The sequence below is a fragment of the Phoca vitulina genome, unplaced genomic scaffold (assembly GCF_004348235.1).
Source record: "Phoca vitulina isolate PV1807 unplaced genomic scaffold, GSC_HSeal_1.0 scaffold19, whole genome shotgun sequence".
Lineage (NCBI taxonomy): Eukaryota > Metazoa > Chordata > Mammalia > Carnivora > Phocidae > Phoca > Phoca vitulina.
The window spans coordinates 10,118,910-10,136,582 of record NW_022589722.1 but is presented as its reverse complement, the minus strand read 5'-3'; the positions used below and the strand labels follow the sequence as shown (position 1 = coordinate 10,136,582).

General features: G+C 37.1%; 1 protein-coding gene across 4 annotated transcripts in view; it reads left to right on the top strand.

Annotated features, from left to right (window-relative positions):
- NTN4 (netrin 4) overlaps positions 1–17,673 on the top strand; it is a 116,381-nt gene that overhangs the window by 63,911 nt on the left and 34,797 nt on the right. For all 4 annotated transcript variants that reach the window (XM_032416441.1, XM_032416440.1, XM_032416443.1 and 1 more), the window contains exons 4-5: positions 11,016–11,142; positions 13,096–13,284. In XM_032416441.1, the coding sequence (XP_032272332.1) occupies positions 11,016–11,142; positions 13,096–13,284 (316 nt within the window). The remainder of the gene's footprint in view (positions 1–11,015; positions 11,143–13,095; positions 13,285–17,673) is intronic.

Here is a 17,673-nt window from a genome sequence, read left to right as displayed (position 1 = left end):
TAGCTCTATTCACTTGTAGGATTTATCCAAATAAATATGTCTGTTGGACATACATCATTTTTAAAAACCCAGTAGTCAGAAATAATTCTTAAAACCCACTGGAAAGAAATAACAAATAGAAAACAGTTCTATGCAATGAAGTAATGGTGGGGGGAAAATCGCATAAGTTGGTAATAGAATGATCTTATCTAAGTGTAATCTTCACAAGCCTCCTGAGCATCACAATATTTAGTTCCATGCTATTTGTATTTTTATGGCAGAAATATTTATTACAGTCCCCAGAGGAAAGATAAAGTACCTAATGATACTGAAAAGAGGAAGCCAGTAGAATCAATCTTGTGAAAATATAAGACATCAAAACCCATTTGGCTATATAAAGCAAGGTGAAATTCCACTTGTAGAAGTGCATGCTTAAGCAGTCTTGATAGATGGAAGAACATGTGCAGGATAAGAAATGACAGTGTTAAAGAATACATTTTTTTAAAGATTTAATTTATTTATTTGAGAGGAAAGAGAGCACAAGCAGGGGGAGCAGCAGGCAGAGGGAGAAGCAGACTCCCCACTTAGTGAGGAGCCCCATGCAGGGCTCGATCCCAGGATCCTGAGATCACGACCTGAGCTGAAGGCAGACACTTCACCGACTGAGCCACCCAGGTGCCCCAAGGATAATTTTAAGAGTGAAGTCATGACTCTCGTTCAGATATAAAATAAACACAAGTCAAAAATTTTATTTAACTCATTAGTTAATGAAGGACCAGTAAGACATTACAACTTACTCAAAGGAAAATTCAAAGAACCACACCTCTATAGACAAATAAAGAATGCTGAATATACTCACAGATAGAATGCAAAGCATCTTTCTCAAAAGACAGTACATTTAAACCTCTTAAGCCCCTGGTAATAAATAAAAGTAGTCCCTATCCCTGACTCACAAAAAGAAGAGATTTTCTTTGTTCTAAGAAGTCATTACTCTGAAGGATGAGAGAGAATCCTACCTAAGATTACTCAAGGACCCCAAATTTAAACTAAAGTGCTCACTTACAAAAAAATACATTGTTGAGTCAATAGTACATTTTAAAACAATGGGAATATTTTAAGACCTCCTTTCACTTGGCTTTTTAAATGAGGTTACTTTATTAACAATATTAGTGTTTTGTAATTTATCTAAAGGCACAAATTTTGCTCTTCTCTGCCCTGAAGCAGTTTCTGCCCTCCTTTATGCAGATAGCTATGTTTAGGGAGTTTGTTTTTGCTTTCTTTTGTTTTGGTTTTGACCAATCATCTAATTTTTTCAAAAGGGGCCATGATGTATGCTGAAAGATAACCCACAAAGCTTGATTTTAGTTCTTAGTTTAGCTGTCTTACTATTTTAAAAAAAGATCTGCTGAACCACATCTTTAAACAATCTTGGAATAAATGTACACAATTTGGAGTACACAAATTTGGTAGCATTTGAAAATCTTGTGTGTTTGTGTATGCATGTTTCTGAATACTCCTTCAACTCCTGATTTTTTATGGTAAAGAGCATGCACAATGGCACAAATAAATTGCCATTTAGATACACAAATCACAGTTTGGGGGCATACAAAATTTTGTACATAAAAAAATGGAAATAACCCAGCAACCCGAATCTAAAAATATATCTGAATCATTAGGTTATGTACAGCGTTCTCACTTAACCATTCTCCATAACCTAAATTACTACTGACTATTACTGCTATTAATAACCTAAAATAATACTGACTATAAAAATCACCACACTCTATGATATTGCCATCCCTACCAGATCACATCTAACAGGGAGAGTAAATAACATAAAAGAGGTGCTGTCCACAAAGAGCAAATCTTTAATTAGAGTTCATTTACATTCCTGTTATCATCTTCATTTGTAAATTTATTCACTGGAGTTTCTGAGAAGTAAAACTTGCAGTGGCCCAGAAATGCCCCCTAGGAGGCATTAGAATTTTCAGTACTCAGGTTTTGCACTGAACCAATGAGATCCTTTACATGCCCTCAATTTATTAATGCCAGGTGTGGGAGATGGGGGCCAATCTTCCAGTATTCTCCTATCTCCAAAACTGCTAGGCTTCTCCCAGAGGAATAGGACTAATAATATACTCAAGACCAGAACCCCCATGAAATGACTCACTTTGAGTCCAAACCAGCCTCTGTCCTGAAGAACTCTTCAAGGACAAATTGTTTTGGAACACATCTGTTTTATTGAGGTAACACCATAAAGGGACTTGGCACACTACTCCCTAGGGTTTTATCGTAGCATAGGTTAGGGATTAAGATGATGACTGGAGTTAGTCTGCTAGAATTCAACTACTGTCGCTCTAGCAGTTACTGGCTTTTGTGACCTTAGGTAAATTATCTAAACTCTTTGAACTTCAGTTTCCTCCTTTGTGAAATGGCAATGATCATTGTACCTACCTTATAGGATCCTTGTGTAAATCCAAGGAGTTAATACTTACACAGTAAACCAGAATAGTGCCCAGTACATAGTGCTACTCAATATTATCTACTACTACTATTGTTGTTATTATTTATCATCATTGTTATTGTTATTATTATTCTCATTCCTCTCCGTGACTGACCCATGTTCCTTAACCTTACAGATCTTCCAGAACAACTAGAGATGACTACTACAGATAAGAACATATTTACGAACATGCCTTGCCCCGATGTGAGCTAGGATACACCTTATAGGAGGCACTCTGGACAAACCTGAATGTCTTTCAATCCTATTCTACCCAAAATCCTGCTTCGTGACAAACAATTGAAAGTATCCTATTCCCACTTCAAATGCATAATTGGTACCCTGCCTTCTTGGCAAGTTTATAAAATGGAACTAAATCCAATAACTAATGTTATCAATGCTCCATTAAAATATATTTACCGGGCACCTGGGTGGCTCAGTCGTTAAGCGTCTGCCTTCGGCTCAGGTCATGATCCCAGGGTCCTGGGATCGAGCCCCGCATCGGGCTTCCTGCTCCGCGTGAAGCCTGCTTCTCCCTCTCCCACTCCCCCTGCTTGTGTTCCTTCTCTGGCTGTGTCTCTCTCTGTCAAATAAATAAAATCTTTAAAAAAAAATAAATAAATAAAATATATTTACCGAATGAAAAAAAATTAACACATATTTATTGAAAACCTATTATATGTCAGTTACTGGAGATTCAAAGAAATTTAACCCACAGTTTCTTCCCTCAAAGGGCTTACAGTCTGGGCGCCTGGGTGGCTCAGTCGTTAAGCGTCTGCCTTCGGCTCAGGTCGTGATCCCAGGGTCCTGGGATTGAGCCCCGCATTGGGCTCCCTGCTCCGCGGGAAGCCTGCTTCTCCCTCTCCTACTCCCCCTGCTTCTGTTCCTGCTCTCACTATGTCTCTCTCTGTCAAATAAATAAATAAAATCTTAAAAAAAAAAAGGGGGCTTTCAGGCTAGTGGAGAGAGGCAGATAAGCCCATGATTACCATACGGTGTATCAAATGCAGTTTTCCTATGAAATTTGCACTGGTTACCCTCATGCTTTTTTCCAGCTCTATCAGCCAAAGCAAGGTTCTTGGCAAGATAGCGAACGTAGGCATAGTTTGTCTCTCCTTCCCTTTCCCCCTAAGACATTCCCTTCCCCTCAATCAGGAAGCCACTTCCTCCTCTAGGCAACTCTGAGTCCAGTTCTAGGATTGAGAACAGATGGTTATAATCCCAGCTGATATGTTTGTTGCTAATAATTAAGGGGCAACAATAATTGCCCCTTTTGAGCATAAGAGCATTTTTGTAGGGAGCTCCTGGACCTACAACCCCATTTAAAGCTAAAGGAATGAGTTTCTACGGGAAGAATTTCGGGCAACTGGCTAACTGAGATGAGAGAAGTCTCAAATCACTGGCCAGTTGTCATTCTTTAATCATAATTGTTTCTGCTCTATACCTATCTTTATTTTATTGCCTGTACTTTCTTCCAAGAGCTGTTTTCTCTAGTGTCCAAGTTCAGACCGATGAATGGATTGTAAAACTTTTCAGTTGGTTGCATTCTTGCTATATATATTATTGGGCAAGGGTTTGGAATACTCAGCCTTCAACCTTTTTTGCCCCATTCTGACAGTATGTTTCAAGCCCCCTTTTCCACCAGGCTCAATTATTATGCTTCATATTCACCATAGAACTCCCACATCTTCTGTTAAATTAAAACATGCAAACCTTTAATGGGGAAAAGGAATATTTTATTTGTTAATGAAAAGACATGTTTTCCTCACAATGCCTTCTATTCAGAGGTTGGTGCTGTAGCATTGTTGTCTGCGTTTTTGTCCCACATACGAGGAGCAGGCTCTAACAGGCTAGCCCGTTATTAGAATTTATCTCTTTGCATGCATAAGAAGTTCATTCTTTTAGAAGTTAATCCTTTTCTTCTAAAAGGGACATACTATCTCTTTAGAAATTAATCAGTTTTTGCCTTCACATTTTGTCTTAAATTGCTGTGTAGCATTGTTCCACTTCTAAATCATTTGTCATAGCTAAATGGAGTTCCGTGAATTGCTGCAGCTGCCTGTAAGTGGGCATTTTCCTTTGCTTCATAGAATAGGCACTGTTTGCATTCTCTTTTCACAAACATTTTTTAAAGTTCCAATGACAGCATGAAAAGAAGACTCATTTGCCATTGGAATTCAAAGTTGAATGGGAAAGATGAAAATAAAATCATGTATATGTAAACGATGGCACCAAAGCACAAGAAAATCACTTACTTTATGAAATTCAAGAATTTCTGAATACTTAGCTGTAAAGTCTTTTTCCCCCCACTAATTTTCATTCTAGTTTTTAGTAGGACACGAACAACAGCTGTTCCTTTCTTTCTTGGAAAGCAGTTGGGAAGCAAATTTTATCAGGCATTCCTAAAAGAATTCAATTAATGCTCCAAAGCATTAACCAGATTGATTTTTTGCTCCGGTAATTTCCATTATGGTGAATGTGTGTAGCAAGCATCACTGGATGATGGAGTATACCTTTATTTGGAAGGCAGGAGTTAGAATGATATTTAGTCTATAATTTCTTTAGTCACAAGCAGTGGGGGAAATGCAGCGGGGGAGGAAAACAGTAGGAGAAAAATAAAAAGAATAGAATTTATGTTCATTTAGGTAGAGTATCAACAAATGGAAGTCTGTCTTCAGAGACTATCTATTAACATTTACTTCTTCATTCGTGTCACAAGAAGTGCCTGCAGCGAAGAAGAGATACTCTCCTAGCTCTCCCTTGTTTGGTTTTCAGATGATCTGGAAGTATTCTGCTTTTGTGAGATGGCAGCAAGACCCGGCCACTTAAGTCTTCTTTGGTAGTTCAGAAAAGATGATGGATAGTTGCCTACAACCAATCAGTATTCCCAACACAGAGAAGCAGGCCTTAAAATCATAGAACCCTAAGACTGGTAGGACCCTAAAAGTTGTCTAAGCCAATCTCCCACCTGATGTTTACGTATTCTACGACATCTTGATAAGTGATTGTCCAACGCATATACCTCACACTGCCAGTGATCCAATCCTCGCAAGCTTTTTTTTTTTTTTGACAGAGAGAGAGAGAGATAGTGAGAGCATGAACACAAGCAGGGGGAGTGGGAGAGGGAGAAGCAGGGAGCCTGATGCAGGGCTCGATGCGGAGCTCAATCCCAGGACCCTGGGATCATGACCTGAGCCAAAGGCAGACGCTTAACAACTGAGCCACCCAGGCGCCCCCAATTCTCACAACCTCTTGCCATGACCAATTTACTCAACTCCATGGTTGCAAACTACTAGAAGGTCTTCTGCCCAAAAAGGAACAACAATGAAGAAGCAGCTTTTCGAGGCAAGACCTATCAATCTTCCAGTGATGGATGTGAAAGATAATAATTTCCTCATTTTGCCCCCACCCTAGATTCCCATGTTTGTAGCCTCAAATATGAAGAAATTGCATTTTCTCTCCTTATCTATTTGGCTCTAATATATATTTGTCACTAAAGTGCATAGCTACTAATGAGCATGCTGTTCTAATGAGCATGCTGTTCCAATAATTGCTTAAATTAGTGGTTCAAAGTATGCATGAGTCCTTCCCTATAAATATGCTAAAAATGACTTGCAAATAGGTTAATATTAACAACAAATAAATAATATTAGATACAAGTAGGAAAATTTTTGACATTAACAGAATAAAGTACTTAGTATAAGAAAGGGGGTTATGAAATGCATAGAATAACCAGAATGCCAAGGTGTACCTCTTAGATAATTAGGAGTTATAAACTTGTTGTTAAAGTCAATTTCTCCTTTCAAACACCACCCTTCTTCAGCTATACCTTAGGTACATAATCCCATTTTCCTGCCCTTTATCTAATTCATGTTTGTGTACCAAACTAGAGCTATGTTTAACTTGTTACTAAAGTTTCCTTTTTTTTGTTGTTTTTTTTTTCAATAAAGACCTAGTTTTACTTGCACATTTTTCACAAGCATCAAATAGTGGGTGATCTTTCAAGCTTGAACAGTAACAGTTGTATCGCTGAGGAAGGACTTCTTGTTTCAGATGGTCTAGATAATGATTTACAGCTATTTTTGGTAATTCTCAAAATGACAGCTCCTTGAATTTTTCTGTGTGCAGAAAAATTTGCTGGGCTGGCATTTTTCAGACCCTGGGAGGTTCATCCCAATTCTCAGCATGTGGGAGCAAGGGAATGCTCTGAAATCTTTACTCCAGAGGGAACTGACCTGTCCCCATTTTCTTGTGATACATGTGAATGTTTGATGAGGTTTCCCTAGATGTCTGTGGCCTCCTGAGGCCTGGAATTTGTGGGCCAGGGCTAACCTAGGAGCTGGGTGAAATTACTTATAGGCCTTGGGCATTCCAAGACCAAACCTGATAAATTGACCTATAATGATAGTTTAGTTCCTCTAAAGAAAATGAACAATACTTCACAACATCTATCTTTATACAGTACTCAATAAATGGTTGTTTAAAAGGAGAAAGGATGCTAAAAGGCAATAAAATAAGAATTAACAGCATTTTAAATTTTTGAGCATTATCAGAAAATACATGTGAGTGCCATGGGCTGTTGGAAACCATAAACTGAGGTAAAAAAAAAAAAAAAACCATAAACTGGTGTGTGTATATATATATATATGTATATACATCTTTACTATATATACATATATATAGTAAAGAAATAGTAAAAGAGGAAGTAGAAGAAAGAACACAAGAGACAAGATAGGAATGAGGTAGAAAGAAGGATTTTTAGAAAGAAGGAAAGAAAGTGTATTTAATATACCTTTTAATCATTTCCTTACTCAAAGATCTTCAGTGGATCTTCAGTACCTACAGGGTAAATTCCAGCATCCTAAGCTGATATTTAATGTGTTCCATGATCTATTTAGAGCTCACCTCCCCAACACATGCCCTCTTTATTTTTGGATTTTTCCCAGAATATTCCTTTGGGTTTCTTATCTTCTTTTGTCTTTGTCCCTAAGGAAAATCCTATGTGTTCTTTAAGACACAGCCTTGAGGACTAAGAAGTTTTATACAAATAGCATTTATGAACCTTGGTCTTTACCATATTTACTTTAGACTTAACGTTTTCTAAAATGCCTCCCTCAGATAGTACTCCACATAACAGCAGTGGTGAATTAAGGGTGGCTTATTCTAGGAATTCTGACTCTAATGCCATCAAATATTTGTATCCTAGGAGTTCTGTACGTGGGTTTTTTTTTTTTTTTTTTACAGGTTATAGAATTTTGACAATTACAAAACCACTCCTCCCACTAATTTTCATTATGCTACCAACTTCTGCCAGTGGAAATGTGTCACACAGGTAGAACTGTGTCTTCACTTTACTAAACTCTTCAACTTTGGGAGATTTTTCTTACGCATTTTTTCCAAAGACTCTATTTTGCTAGAAATCGGCATCCAGCTTTTACTGAAAGCCTTTAGAGAATCTTCCCATGCCAAAGTTATTTGAAAAAGAGTTTCTATTTTTTCATCATGATAAGGAATGTTGAGTTTAAAAGATTTAATAAAAGCAGTAAGACTGGAGCATTTCTACCAGAATATATGAAAAATCAGATTTCCAAGAGCTGGGATAAAAAGACCACACTCCTTTTTTTTTTTAAGATTCTATTTATTTATTTGAGAGAGAGACAGAGATAGCAAGAGAGAGCACAAGCTGGGAGGAGAGGGAGAAGCAGGCACCCCTCTGAGCAGGGAGCCCGACACGGGGCTTGATCCCAGGACACTGGGATCATGACCTGAGCCAAAGGTAGATGCTCAACTGACTGAGCCACACAGGCACCCCAAAAGACCACACTCTTATAGAGCAGTAAAAATTAAATTCCTGCAGATATCCAAATTTAAGTGCACATTTGTCTTTAGAACTCACCTGCATGTATGAATGGAGATGTATCTTACAACTCTGTGGGACTTTACATATAAACAGCTCCTAGGAGAGATAGTCACAAAGAGAAACCCAAGAAAACACTCAACACTTGGGTATTCAAGTGTATTCAAGTATAACTCAACTCAGACTTGGGTATTCCAAGACCAAAGTCAGTAAGTTGAATCTGTAACACCAGCTCAGTTTCTATAAGGAAAATTAACAAAAATTTCTGCAACATCATTGTACTCTAAGGAGCCAATCTTATCTTTAAAAAAAGTTATACTTTAATTAATCCCTAAGAACTAAAGGGACAGCTATAATTAATTTTCATTAAGTACAAAAACCTTACATTACAATATGCAGAAATGAAATTTAGCAAGATGGCCACCAAAATCATTATTTATGAAACTTTCCAGATTACAACACTTAGGCCTCATGTGGATCATTCACAAGTAGCCTGCAGTCCTCCGGGCCCTATATAATTCCTGCACTTGAATATTTTGTGAGCATAAGGTCTATAGTAGTCATATCAGACTTGGGTAATGCATAATCCAAAGTGCCTCTACCAGTGGAACCAAAGACATGTGCTAAGAGAATTGAAAGAGAAAGGGGCTTCTGGGCATGAAAACACAACTTACTCTGGTGTTAAATGAGGTCAAGGAGTAGTACATCAATGTACTGGTGTAGCTATTTCCAGATTTGTTGAACTCTAGGGATTGATTCCTTCTGATTCTGGCCACTCCAAGTACATGTCATTTCTAGTAGTTCCTTTATCATTGCAGTCAAAATATTCTGGCTGTATTGAAATAAACTTTGTTCACAGATTCTCCCTAGCCTCCTAGCACCATACCTTGGTTCATTTTGTTTCCTCTTCCTGGGAAGTCTCTTCCCTTCTGCCTGTCAGATATACGGCCCGTTTTTAAGGACTAGCTTAAAACCCAACCCCCTTCCTAAAGCCCTCCACAACTGCCAATCTCTGGTGATTCCTGCATCTTTTAAATTCCAACATCCTTTTCTTTTCTTCAGTATTTATTGTCTTGTTTATCTGTAAATTTTTTCTATGTAAATCTTTTTTATCCAGCTACATTATACTATTCTTAAACACAGAAATTATGTTTTGTAATGCTTTGTGTACCAAACATTGCCTAACGTACTACCTATCCTGGTAGATATACATTAAATATCTGTTGACTAGTTGATATTATCTATTACTTTCATGCTAATTTACCTGTTATGCTGTTTCTCAAAGAAAAAACAAAAAACAAAAAAACATCTCATAGATCCAAATTTGGAAACCGCATTCTGAGCTACTTTACAAAGCTTTCATTTGTACAGTCACGACATCATGTGTCAATAAGTGCGTGTTGGTACTGGAATTCATGGCAATCCTTAGTTATTAGGGAATATTCAAGATGGTCAAGATCTTAATTTTTAGAAACTGTTGGTAAGATTCTAAAAAAAAATATTAAAATCCTCATAAAACTCTCAGATCCTAGAGAATTCTACTGAAGTACTCCTCCCTGTGAGAAACACTATTTTAATAAACTCGACTACTCTGAACTGTGGAATTAAAAGAAAATCATTATGGTCATTATGACAAAATATATTCAAAGCCTTAAAAATATATGTATTTTTGATTGTTCAGTTTTACTTCTGGAAAACACATTCTAAATAAATAAAGATATACACAAATAGCTACAAGGATATTTGTTATAGAACTAAAGTATAATATGTAAAAATATTTAAAAACCTAAATAACCAAAAATAGGTGATTGGCCAAATAAATTGTACAACATACAAGGGAGCCATTAAAACGTGTGCTATACAAGAATATTTAATGAAATGGAAAGATGATATCAACATACTGTTACATGAAAAAAGAAGTTTTAAATATAATTGTATATCAGGGCACCTGGGTGGCTCAGTCAGTTAAGTGTCTGCCTTTGGCCCAGGTCATGATCCCAGGGTCCTGGGATCGAGCCCCATGTGAGACTCCCTGCTCAGCAGAGGGTCTGCTTCTCCCTCTCCCTCTGTCACTCCCCCTGCTTGTGCTCTCTTGCTCTCTGTGTGTCAAATAAATAAATAAAATATTTAAAATATATATATATGTATGTATGTGTATAATTGTATTTTTAAAGTACTGGAAATATAAACTTCAAATGTTGATTATGATATGAAATAATCATATTTACAGATCTCCAAATTTTCTACAGTGAAAATGTAGTATTAAGGTATTAAAAATTTAAGTAAATATCTAGCCAGTACCTCAGAATTACTCATTAGGGTCACATAACTGACAGCCAAGAAAAATATATTATGTAAACTTCTTTTTTTTTTAAGTAGGCTCCATGCTGGGCGTGGAGCCCAACGCAGGGTTTGAACTCACAATCCTGAGATCAAGACCCAAGTTGAGGTCAAGAGTCAGACGCTTAACTGACTGAGCTATCCAGGTGCCCCTTTTATGTAATCCTCTGAATTAATCACAGGACAAACTAAATAAAGGATCTCACATCTTGATGATTTCTTTAGGAAAGTGAATGAATGTCATATGGCTACAGCCAACCAATGAGATAAGATTGTGGGAAGAATATTACTTCCCAGCATTGTTTGTGCCTCACAGCTCTTGCTTGTTTTTGTTTGTAGGTCCATGGAAAGTGTATGTGTAAGCACAACACAGCAGGTACTCACTGCCAACACTGTGCACCGTTATACAACGACCGCCCCTGGGAGGCCGCTGATGGCAAAACAGGGTCTCCTAAAGAGTGCAGAAGTGAGTACCAAGCCCACAAGACTAAAAGCCTTCTTTGTACAGTAAACTATCTGTGGACTCCGAGTTGTCTCTAGAAACACAATATAAAGTGGGGGGTGACAGGCAGTGTAACCTACACAAATAGCCCATATCACTGCTCACTATGACCTCAACCATTGGAAGCAGTCACTGCTTGCAAAGTTGCCAATATGACTATTTTGCCAACAATGTGTTGCCCATTTTCCTGGACACTTTGCAGGACCAGGATCTAAGCACTGTTCTTGAGAAGTTGACATAATAAAAACATGGCTAGACACAAGGGCAACTGAGGATTATGGCATACAATTACCCTCGAAGCTGAGATATCGAATTATAGCATGATTGATTGAATGAGAGAAATTCAGTTCTCAAAACAACCCTGAAAGCAAGCAGGTGGTGTTAATCCCACTTTAGAGATCAGGAAATTGAGGCTCAGTAAGATTAAGTAACTTGCCAAAGTTAGTAAATAATAGTCAGGACTTGATCCCAGCTCTTCAGTCTCCAAATTAAATGTTTTTTCCGTAATACCATAGTGCCCTTCTTTTCACTTATGGTACCTGAAATGACAAATCAGATTTGAAATTAAGCCAGTTAGTCAAGAATGAGGCTGCATTACTAGGGCTAACTTCGGGTTTGAGGTTGGAGATTAGATAAGAGGGTAAAAAATACGGGAATACAGACCATTTTTTTCTTCACAATTCAAAATGTTCAGAGAAATACACATGTCCATAACAATGTTTATACTCACAAACTTCAGTTTTACAAGGATTTAAAGGCAAGTACTGTCAGTAACATTGTGGGAAGTCTCCTCCCATACATAATTTGGAATCCTAATTGATTTATTTTAGTTTCTAGGAAATGTAAAGGATTTCCTCTAAGCATAAATTTTAAATTGTCTTATATTATGCTTTTTAAAAATTATGAATCTCGTCAAAATATCATAACATGTCAAGGAAACAATGAAAAAACAATAGCACAAACACAGTTGACCTCCAGGAAAAAGTCTGGATTCTTATTCTAAATCACTCATCAAGAGAATCTAAAGAATTTCTCCTAAATTCCTAGAGTGCCATTCTGCTCTTTCCACAGACACCAACTTGTGTATCTAAATACATATAGAACACGGGGACTTGTCACTTGGTGCTATTGATAATCTTATAAATGCCTTTGAGAAATTGTTACAAAAGAAACAATGCAAACCTCTTCTACAAAAAAACAAAACACAAAAACACAAAAAACCTAGGCTTCTATAGGAGACTGTCTTGTACTCACCAGTACATCAATAGCTGAGGAACAGTGCTTCATGAAAGACAAATCAATCTACCTGCCAAGCTACTAACCCCTGTCCACTACAAGGTTCCTTCGAGGCTCATTAGAGAGCATGAATTCAGGCCTGCATCTGCAATATGAATTTTCATTTTCAAATAACGTCTGACAATGTAGAGTTTTTTAAGCACGGTCAGGGGACCCACAGTGATGACATACTGGTCCTTGGGACGCAGCAGGAATGGAAATGGTGAAGTATTACTGTCAAAAAGGGAAAAAAAATGGGTAGCCACTCAAATAGTCTTTCCAAAATAAGTGTCAACCCCAGTTGCTAAGGAAACAGTCATATCTCTGCCTAAGAAGACAGATCTACGCTTTGCTGACTTTCAGGCATATCTTAAAACTTAATTTTTTTAAATTTGAATTTTTAAAATTTTTTAAATTAAATAAAAGCCTCCGCCTTTTTATATGCTGTTTTGATTCTTGTACTGTGAAAATGTGCACTATTTAAAAAGCTAAAAATCAAATTAAAAACTAACACTGTATGTTAATTATACTTGAATAAAAAAAAATTAGCAATCAGCTTACCCTATTTTTAACTGCCTGAATATTAGAGAACCTGTCGTTTTAAATGATTTGTTTTCCCTCCCATGCCTTTTTCCCCCTCAGCCTGCAAGTGCAATGGGCATGCGGATGCCTGTCACTTTGACATTAATGTGTGGGAGGCATCAGGTAATCGTAGTGGTGGCGTCTGCAATGACTGTCAGCACAACACAGAAGGTCAGCATTGCCAGCGATGTAAGCCAGGCTTCTACCGGGACCTCCGGAGACCCTTCTCTGCTCCAGATGCTTGCAAAAGTAAGTGAACTAGTGATTACTGGGGGGAAAAAAAAAAGCTTGACTTGTACAAAAGAGATGAATCTTGCCATCCTTCATACGCTGGTCCATGGGAGAGAGGTCATGAAATTCTCAGTACACTCACACACACACTAGTTCATTTCTTCATTGATAAGAGGCACAAATTTTTAACTTGTTAGGTGAAAAGAGTACAATATTCCTAAGAGTAATCTCTTTTATCACTCTGCATGAAGTAAAATTGTTTCCTGTAGCACCACATTTGGGAAAACAAGATGACAAATAAAAGAGAAAAAAACGATGATGGAGAGGGAGATGTGTTTAAAATTATCTTAAGGGGCAGCTGGCTGCCGTGGTTGGTAGAGCATGTGACTCTTGATCTTGGGGTCGTGAGTTCAAGACCCACGTTTGGTGTAGAGATTACTTTAAAAAAAAAGTATGTGAAATTATCTTAAGACTAAATATATGAGTAGGACGTAGGCAATAAGCAGACTCAAACCGATGAAATAAAGAGTGGTTATCTGTATTTGGGTCCTTCCAGCTTTCATCTCTGCAGTGAATTTGAACACCTGAAAAACCACGGATTTTGGTGTCATTATGAATACACTTCGGCTGACACTGCCCTTATGTACCCCTGTATCATAAACTAATTGAGAACATAACAATAATCTCCGACTCATCCCCCAAAATACTAAATTCTTATAGAATGGATTTTGCTTTTTTGTTAGTATAGTTCCAAGAGGTTTACATGAAAAAAGAGTAGAATTTTAACAGATCTGCTCAATTAATGAGACATTATCTAAAACGTGACCATGAAGGGTACAGTCGGAGCTTCAGGAGATGTCCAATGTGGATGAATAGCTCATCTAACTACAGGAGTAGTTATACATCTATCAACTCAGAAATTATTAGATGACAAAAAACACTCAAGATTGTTAATGGAGATTGATGAACATGCACTTCCTCTCCCCACCAAGGACTCCATGTTCTAGCTCAAAAACAGTGACAGGAAGGGAGCAATACAATGGGAAATAATCATTTAAAATCTTGTTGGTTTTTTAATTTAAAGGAAAAAATCTTGTTGCTCTTGAAAAATACATATTTTTAACATCAGACAGGTGATATCTACATGAAATTTGAGTGGGCTTGCTTGTTACAAGCTTTCTCTCAAATTGTAGAAGACAGAGGTGGCCCAGCTCATTTTCAACATTGAGCTCAAAATTTCTATCTACATCCTAATATTTCTCTGAGAATTCTGTTTTAGTCTTGCTCCTTGTCTGTACTCAAACTTTCATTTTAATAGGTTTTGAAAAGATCTAGAATAGAAGCTTTCCCTGCTCCTTATGGCTGTGTGACCCTATGCCAGCTATTAAAGCTGTTTGGACTTTGATATTTTTTCTCCCTGTAGAGTTGTAATGAGAACTATATAAGATAAAGTATGTGAGGGGCACCTGGGTGGCTCATTCAGTTAAGCATCTGCCTTCGGCTCAGATCATGATTCCAGGGTCCTGGGATAAAGCCCCCCTCCCCTGGAGTCATCAGGCTCCCTGCTCAGCGAGGAGTCTGCTTCTCCCTCTGCCTCTACCCTACCACCCCACCCCACCCCCGCCGTGCACTCTCTTGCTATCTCTTTCTCTCTCAAATAAATAAATAAAATCTTTTTTTTTTTAAAAAAAAGATAAAGTATGTGAACTGTTTAGCACATTGCCTATTATAGTAAGCCCTCAAGAAATGAAAACTAGTATTAAAACAACTATTATTGTCGTATATGATAGAAGGTGGGAAATAATATTACAGAGTCTCTACTCTTTATTGATCAAAAATACCTATGTCAAAGGTAATTACTTCTTTAAAATCCACAGGACCTTAGGGAATAAACTAAAGGCTTCTTAACCCCAAGGGCTGAATGAAGGGTCTGCTTATAAAATTGCTTAGATTCACAATATATTCAGTCCTAATACCATTTTCTCCAGGATATATTTAAATAAATAGAGGGGTGTGTGGTTGTCTCAGTCAGTAAAACATATAACTCTTAATCTCAGGGTCGTGAGCTCAAGCCCCAAGTTGGCCATGGAACCTACTAAAATAATAATAATAATAAAATAAAATAAGATTTAAAAAAAAAAAAGGGCGCCTGGCTGGCTCAGTTGGTGGAGCATTTGACTCCTGATCTCAGGGTTGTGAGTTCAAGTCCCACGTTAGGTGTAGAGATTACTTAAAAATTAGATCTCAAAAAAAAAAGATAGATAGATGATAGACAGATAGATAGATAGATAGGTAGGTAGATATGTGTATTGCATATCTTCAGACCACTAGTAGAAATGTCTAAAAACAAGAATGTACTAACTACCAAGCAGATAAAATAGGAAAGGAAGTTAATTTATCATTAAGTGACTTAGATAAGGTAACTATCTTGTAGGACAACAGGCAACATTTTCTCAAAATACATTTTCAAAGATACAATTAAATAGCATTGACTTGAAGCAGTATGTTGTACAATGTACCTAACTTACATATTTGTTCATTCAGTCATCCAATGGATATATATCGAGTGCCCGTTATGTGCCAAGTGTTTGGGATACATCAGGGAACAAAACAAAGTTCTCTAACCATTAAAAACAGAAATAGAAAAGGTTTATTGGCAGACGTGGAGCCAAGATAAATACCTTTTAAAATTTTTGTTTTGTTTTCTTTTTGTTACTGTGTTATGTTCAAGCTATGGCTCATATTCTTACAAAATATAAAAAGGCTGACAGCTCTAGCTGTTGATATCCTAGAGAGCTTACCACTTAAGAATTTTATAAAAAGAATATGAAAAGGAAGATTAGTTAAAAGGTGACTCCTTGTTAATGGTCACTACTTATATAACTATTCTAGAGACTTGTACAAAAGAAGAATTTATAAGTTTTGGTCCCCAAACTACTCTATAAAAACATAAGCAAAATGTGAGACTGTAGCTAAAACTAACACATAAGAGAGACACAGTCTTTTCACAATGTTTAGGTATGTGTGTGTGTAAATGTATATATGTATGTATACATATATTTATGTAGGCAAATAGTGTGTATATGTGTGTGCATGTATGTTAGATCACACAAGTATGATCAGTATTGTGTTAGAGTGTATGGAGGAGAGCTCATAAGAGGAGCAATTAACAAGAGTTGAGTGTTTTGAGTTTTGATGTAAGACCTGAGACCTGAAGTTTAATAGGAATCAACATAACATGGGTAAGGGTATTCCATCTGGAGAAAAAAAAACCAGTGCCAAAAAGGAACAGAAGGAAGAAAGAACATGACATATTCTGAGAACTGAAAAAAATGCAGAATGACCATAGAGGCAAGAAAGAAGGGGGGAAGGCAAGAAAAGGTAAAGGAATGAGAGTAGTAGGAAAGATGGGTGGTTGGCTGGAGATGTCCTCATCTTGGACATCTCAGTCAGTGAGATGGAGCTGATTGAACTACCCACAAGTAGTTGATAATCAGCCAATAAATATCAGTTAGCATAATTTTCCTGGGCCCTGCCAAGTTGATATTTATAGGCATTATCTAAGTATTAGAAGACCAAAAGCACCAAAGCCATTTCAGTGAAAACTCCCATCAAGACCACATTAATATATTTTTTTAAAAAAAGAAACATTATAAGGTAATTATAACAAATTTTTCTGAATTAGTTCCTCAACACTTTAAGTTGTCATGAGATTCTGAAAGACTTGAAGATAGGAACTACTATTAATGAGTCAAACTGCTAATCACTCCTAAACAAATACCTTCATGGTATTTAATGCACCAAGTAAGGAAGTTATGAAAATAACTGATACCAATTTAGTCCTTTTAGCATAATTTGTAGGAGGTAGATGGATTAGTGGGGAAGATCTGTGTTTCCTTCTTTCCTTCTCTGGACAGCGCCCTGATCCACTGATTAGACAGCTGAAGAAGGCACATCTCCATTCGTTCTATGACTATTCCAGCATATGTGTGGGACAAGTTGTCTGCACAACGTCCCTAGCATGGATTTCTTCACTGGCACCTTCTTTCAGAATATTATTCTTTTTGTTCTTCTCTTCCCTTTTCTGAGCCAGGGGTAACTCCCAACATTTATTAGAACATCTAATCCTTTTCCCCCTATCTTCACACTCTCCGTCATATATTATTTGATTGACAATATGTTTAGCAGAGTTTTTTCATTTTTATTTAGCAATATTTTCATATTATTGACCACCTCCTTAATGGATGTGTCTATGTGTCGCCTTCAGAATTATTAATTCTGATAATAAAGTTTATGATAAATAAGTTAGTGTACCTAACATTTTATTTTTATAAAGATTTCTTTATTTATGAGAGAGAGAAAGAGAGAGAGAAAGAATGTGCACAAGTGGGGGAAGAGGCAGAGGGA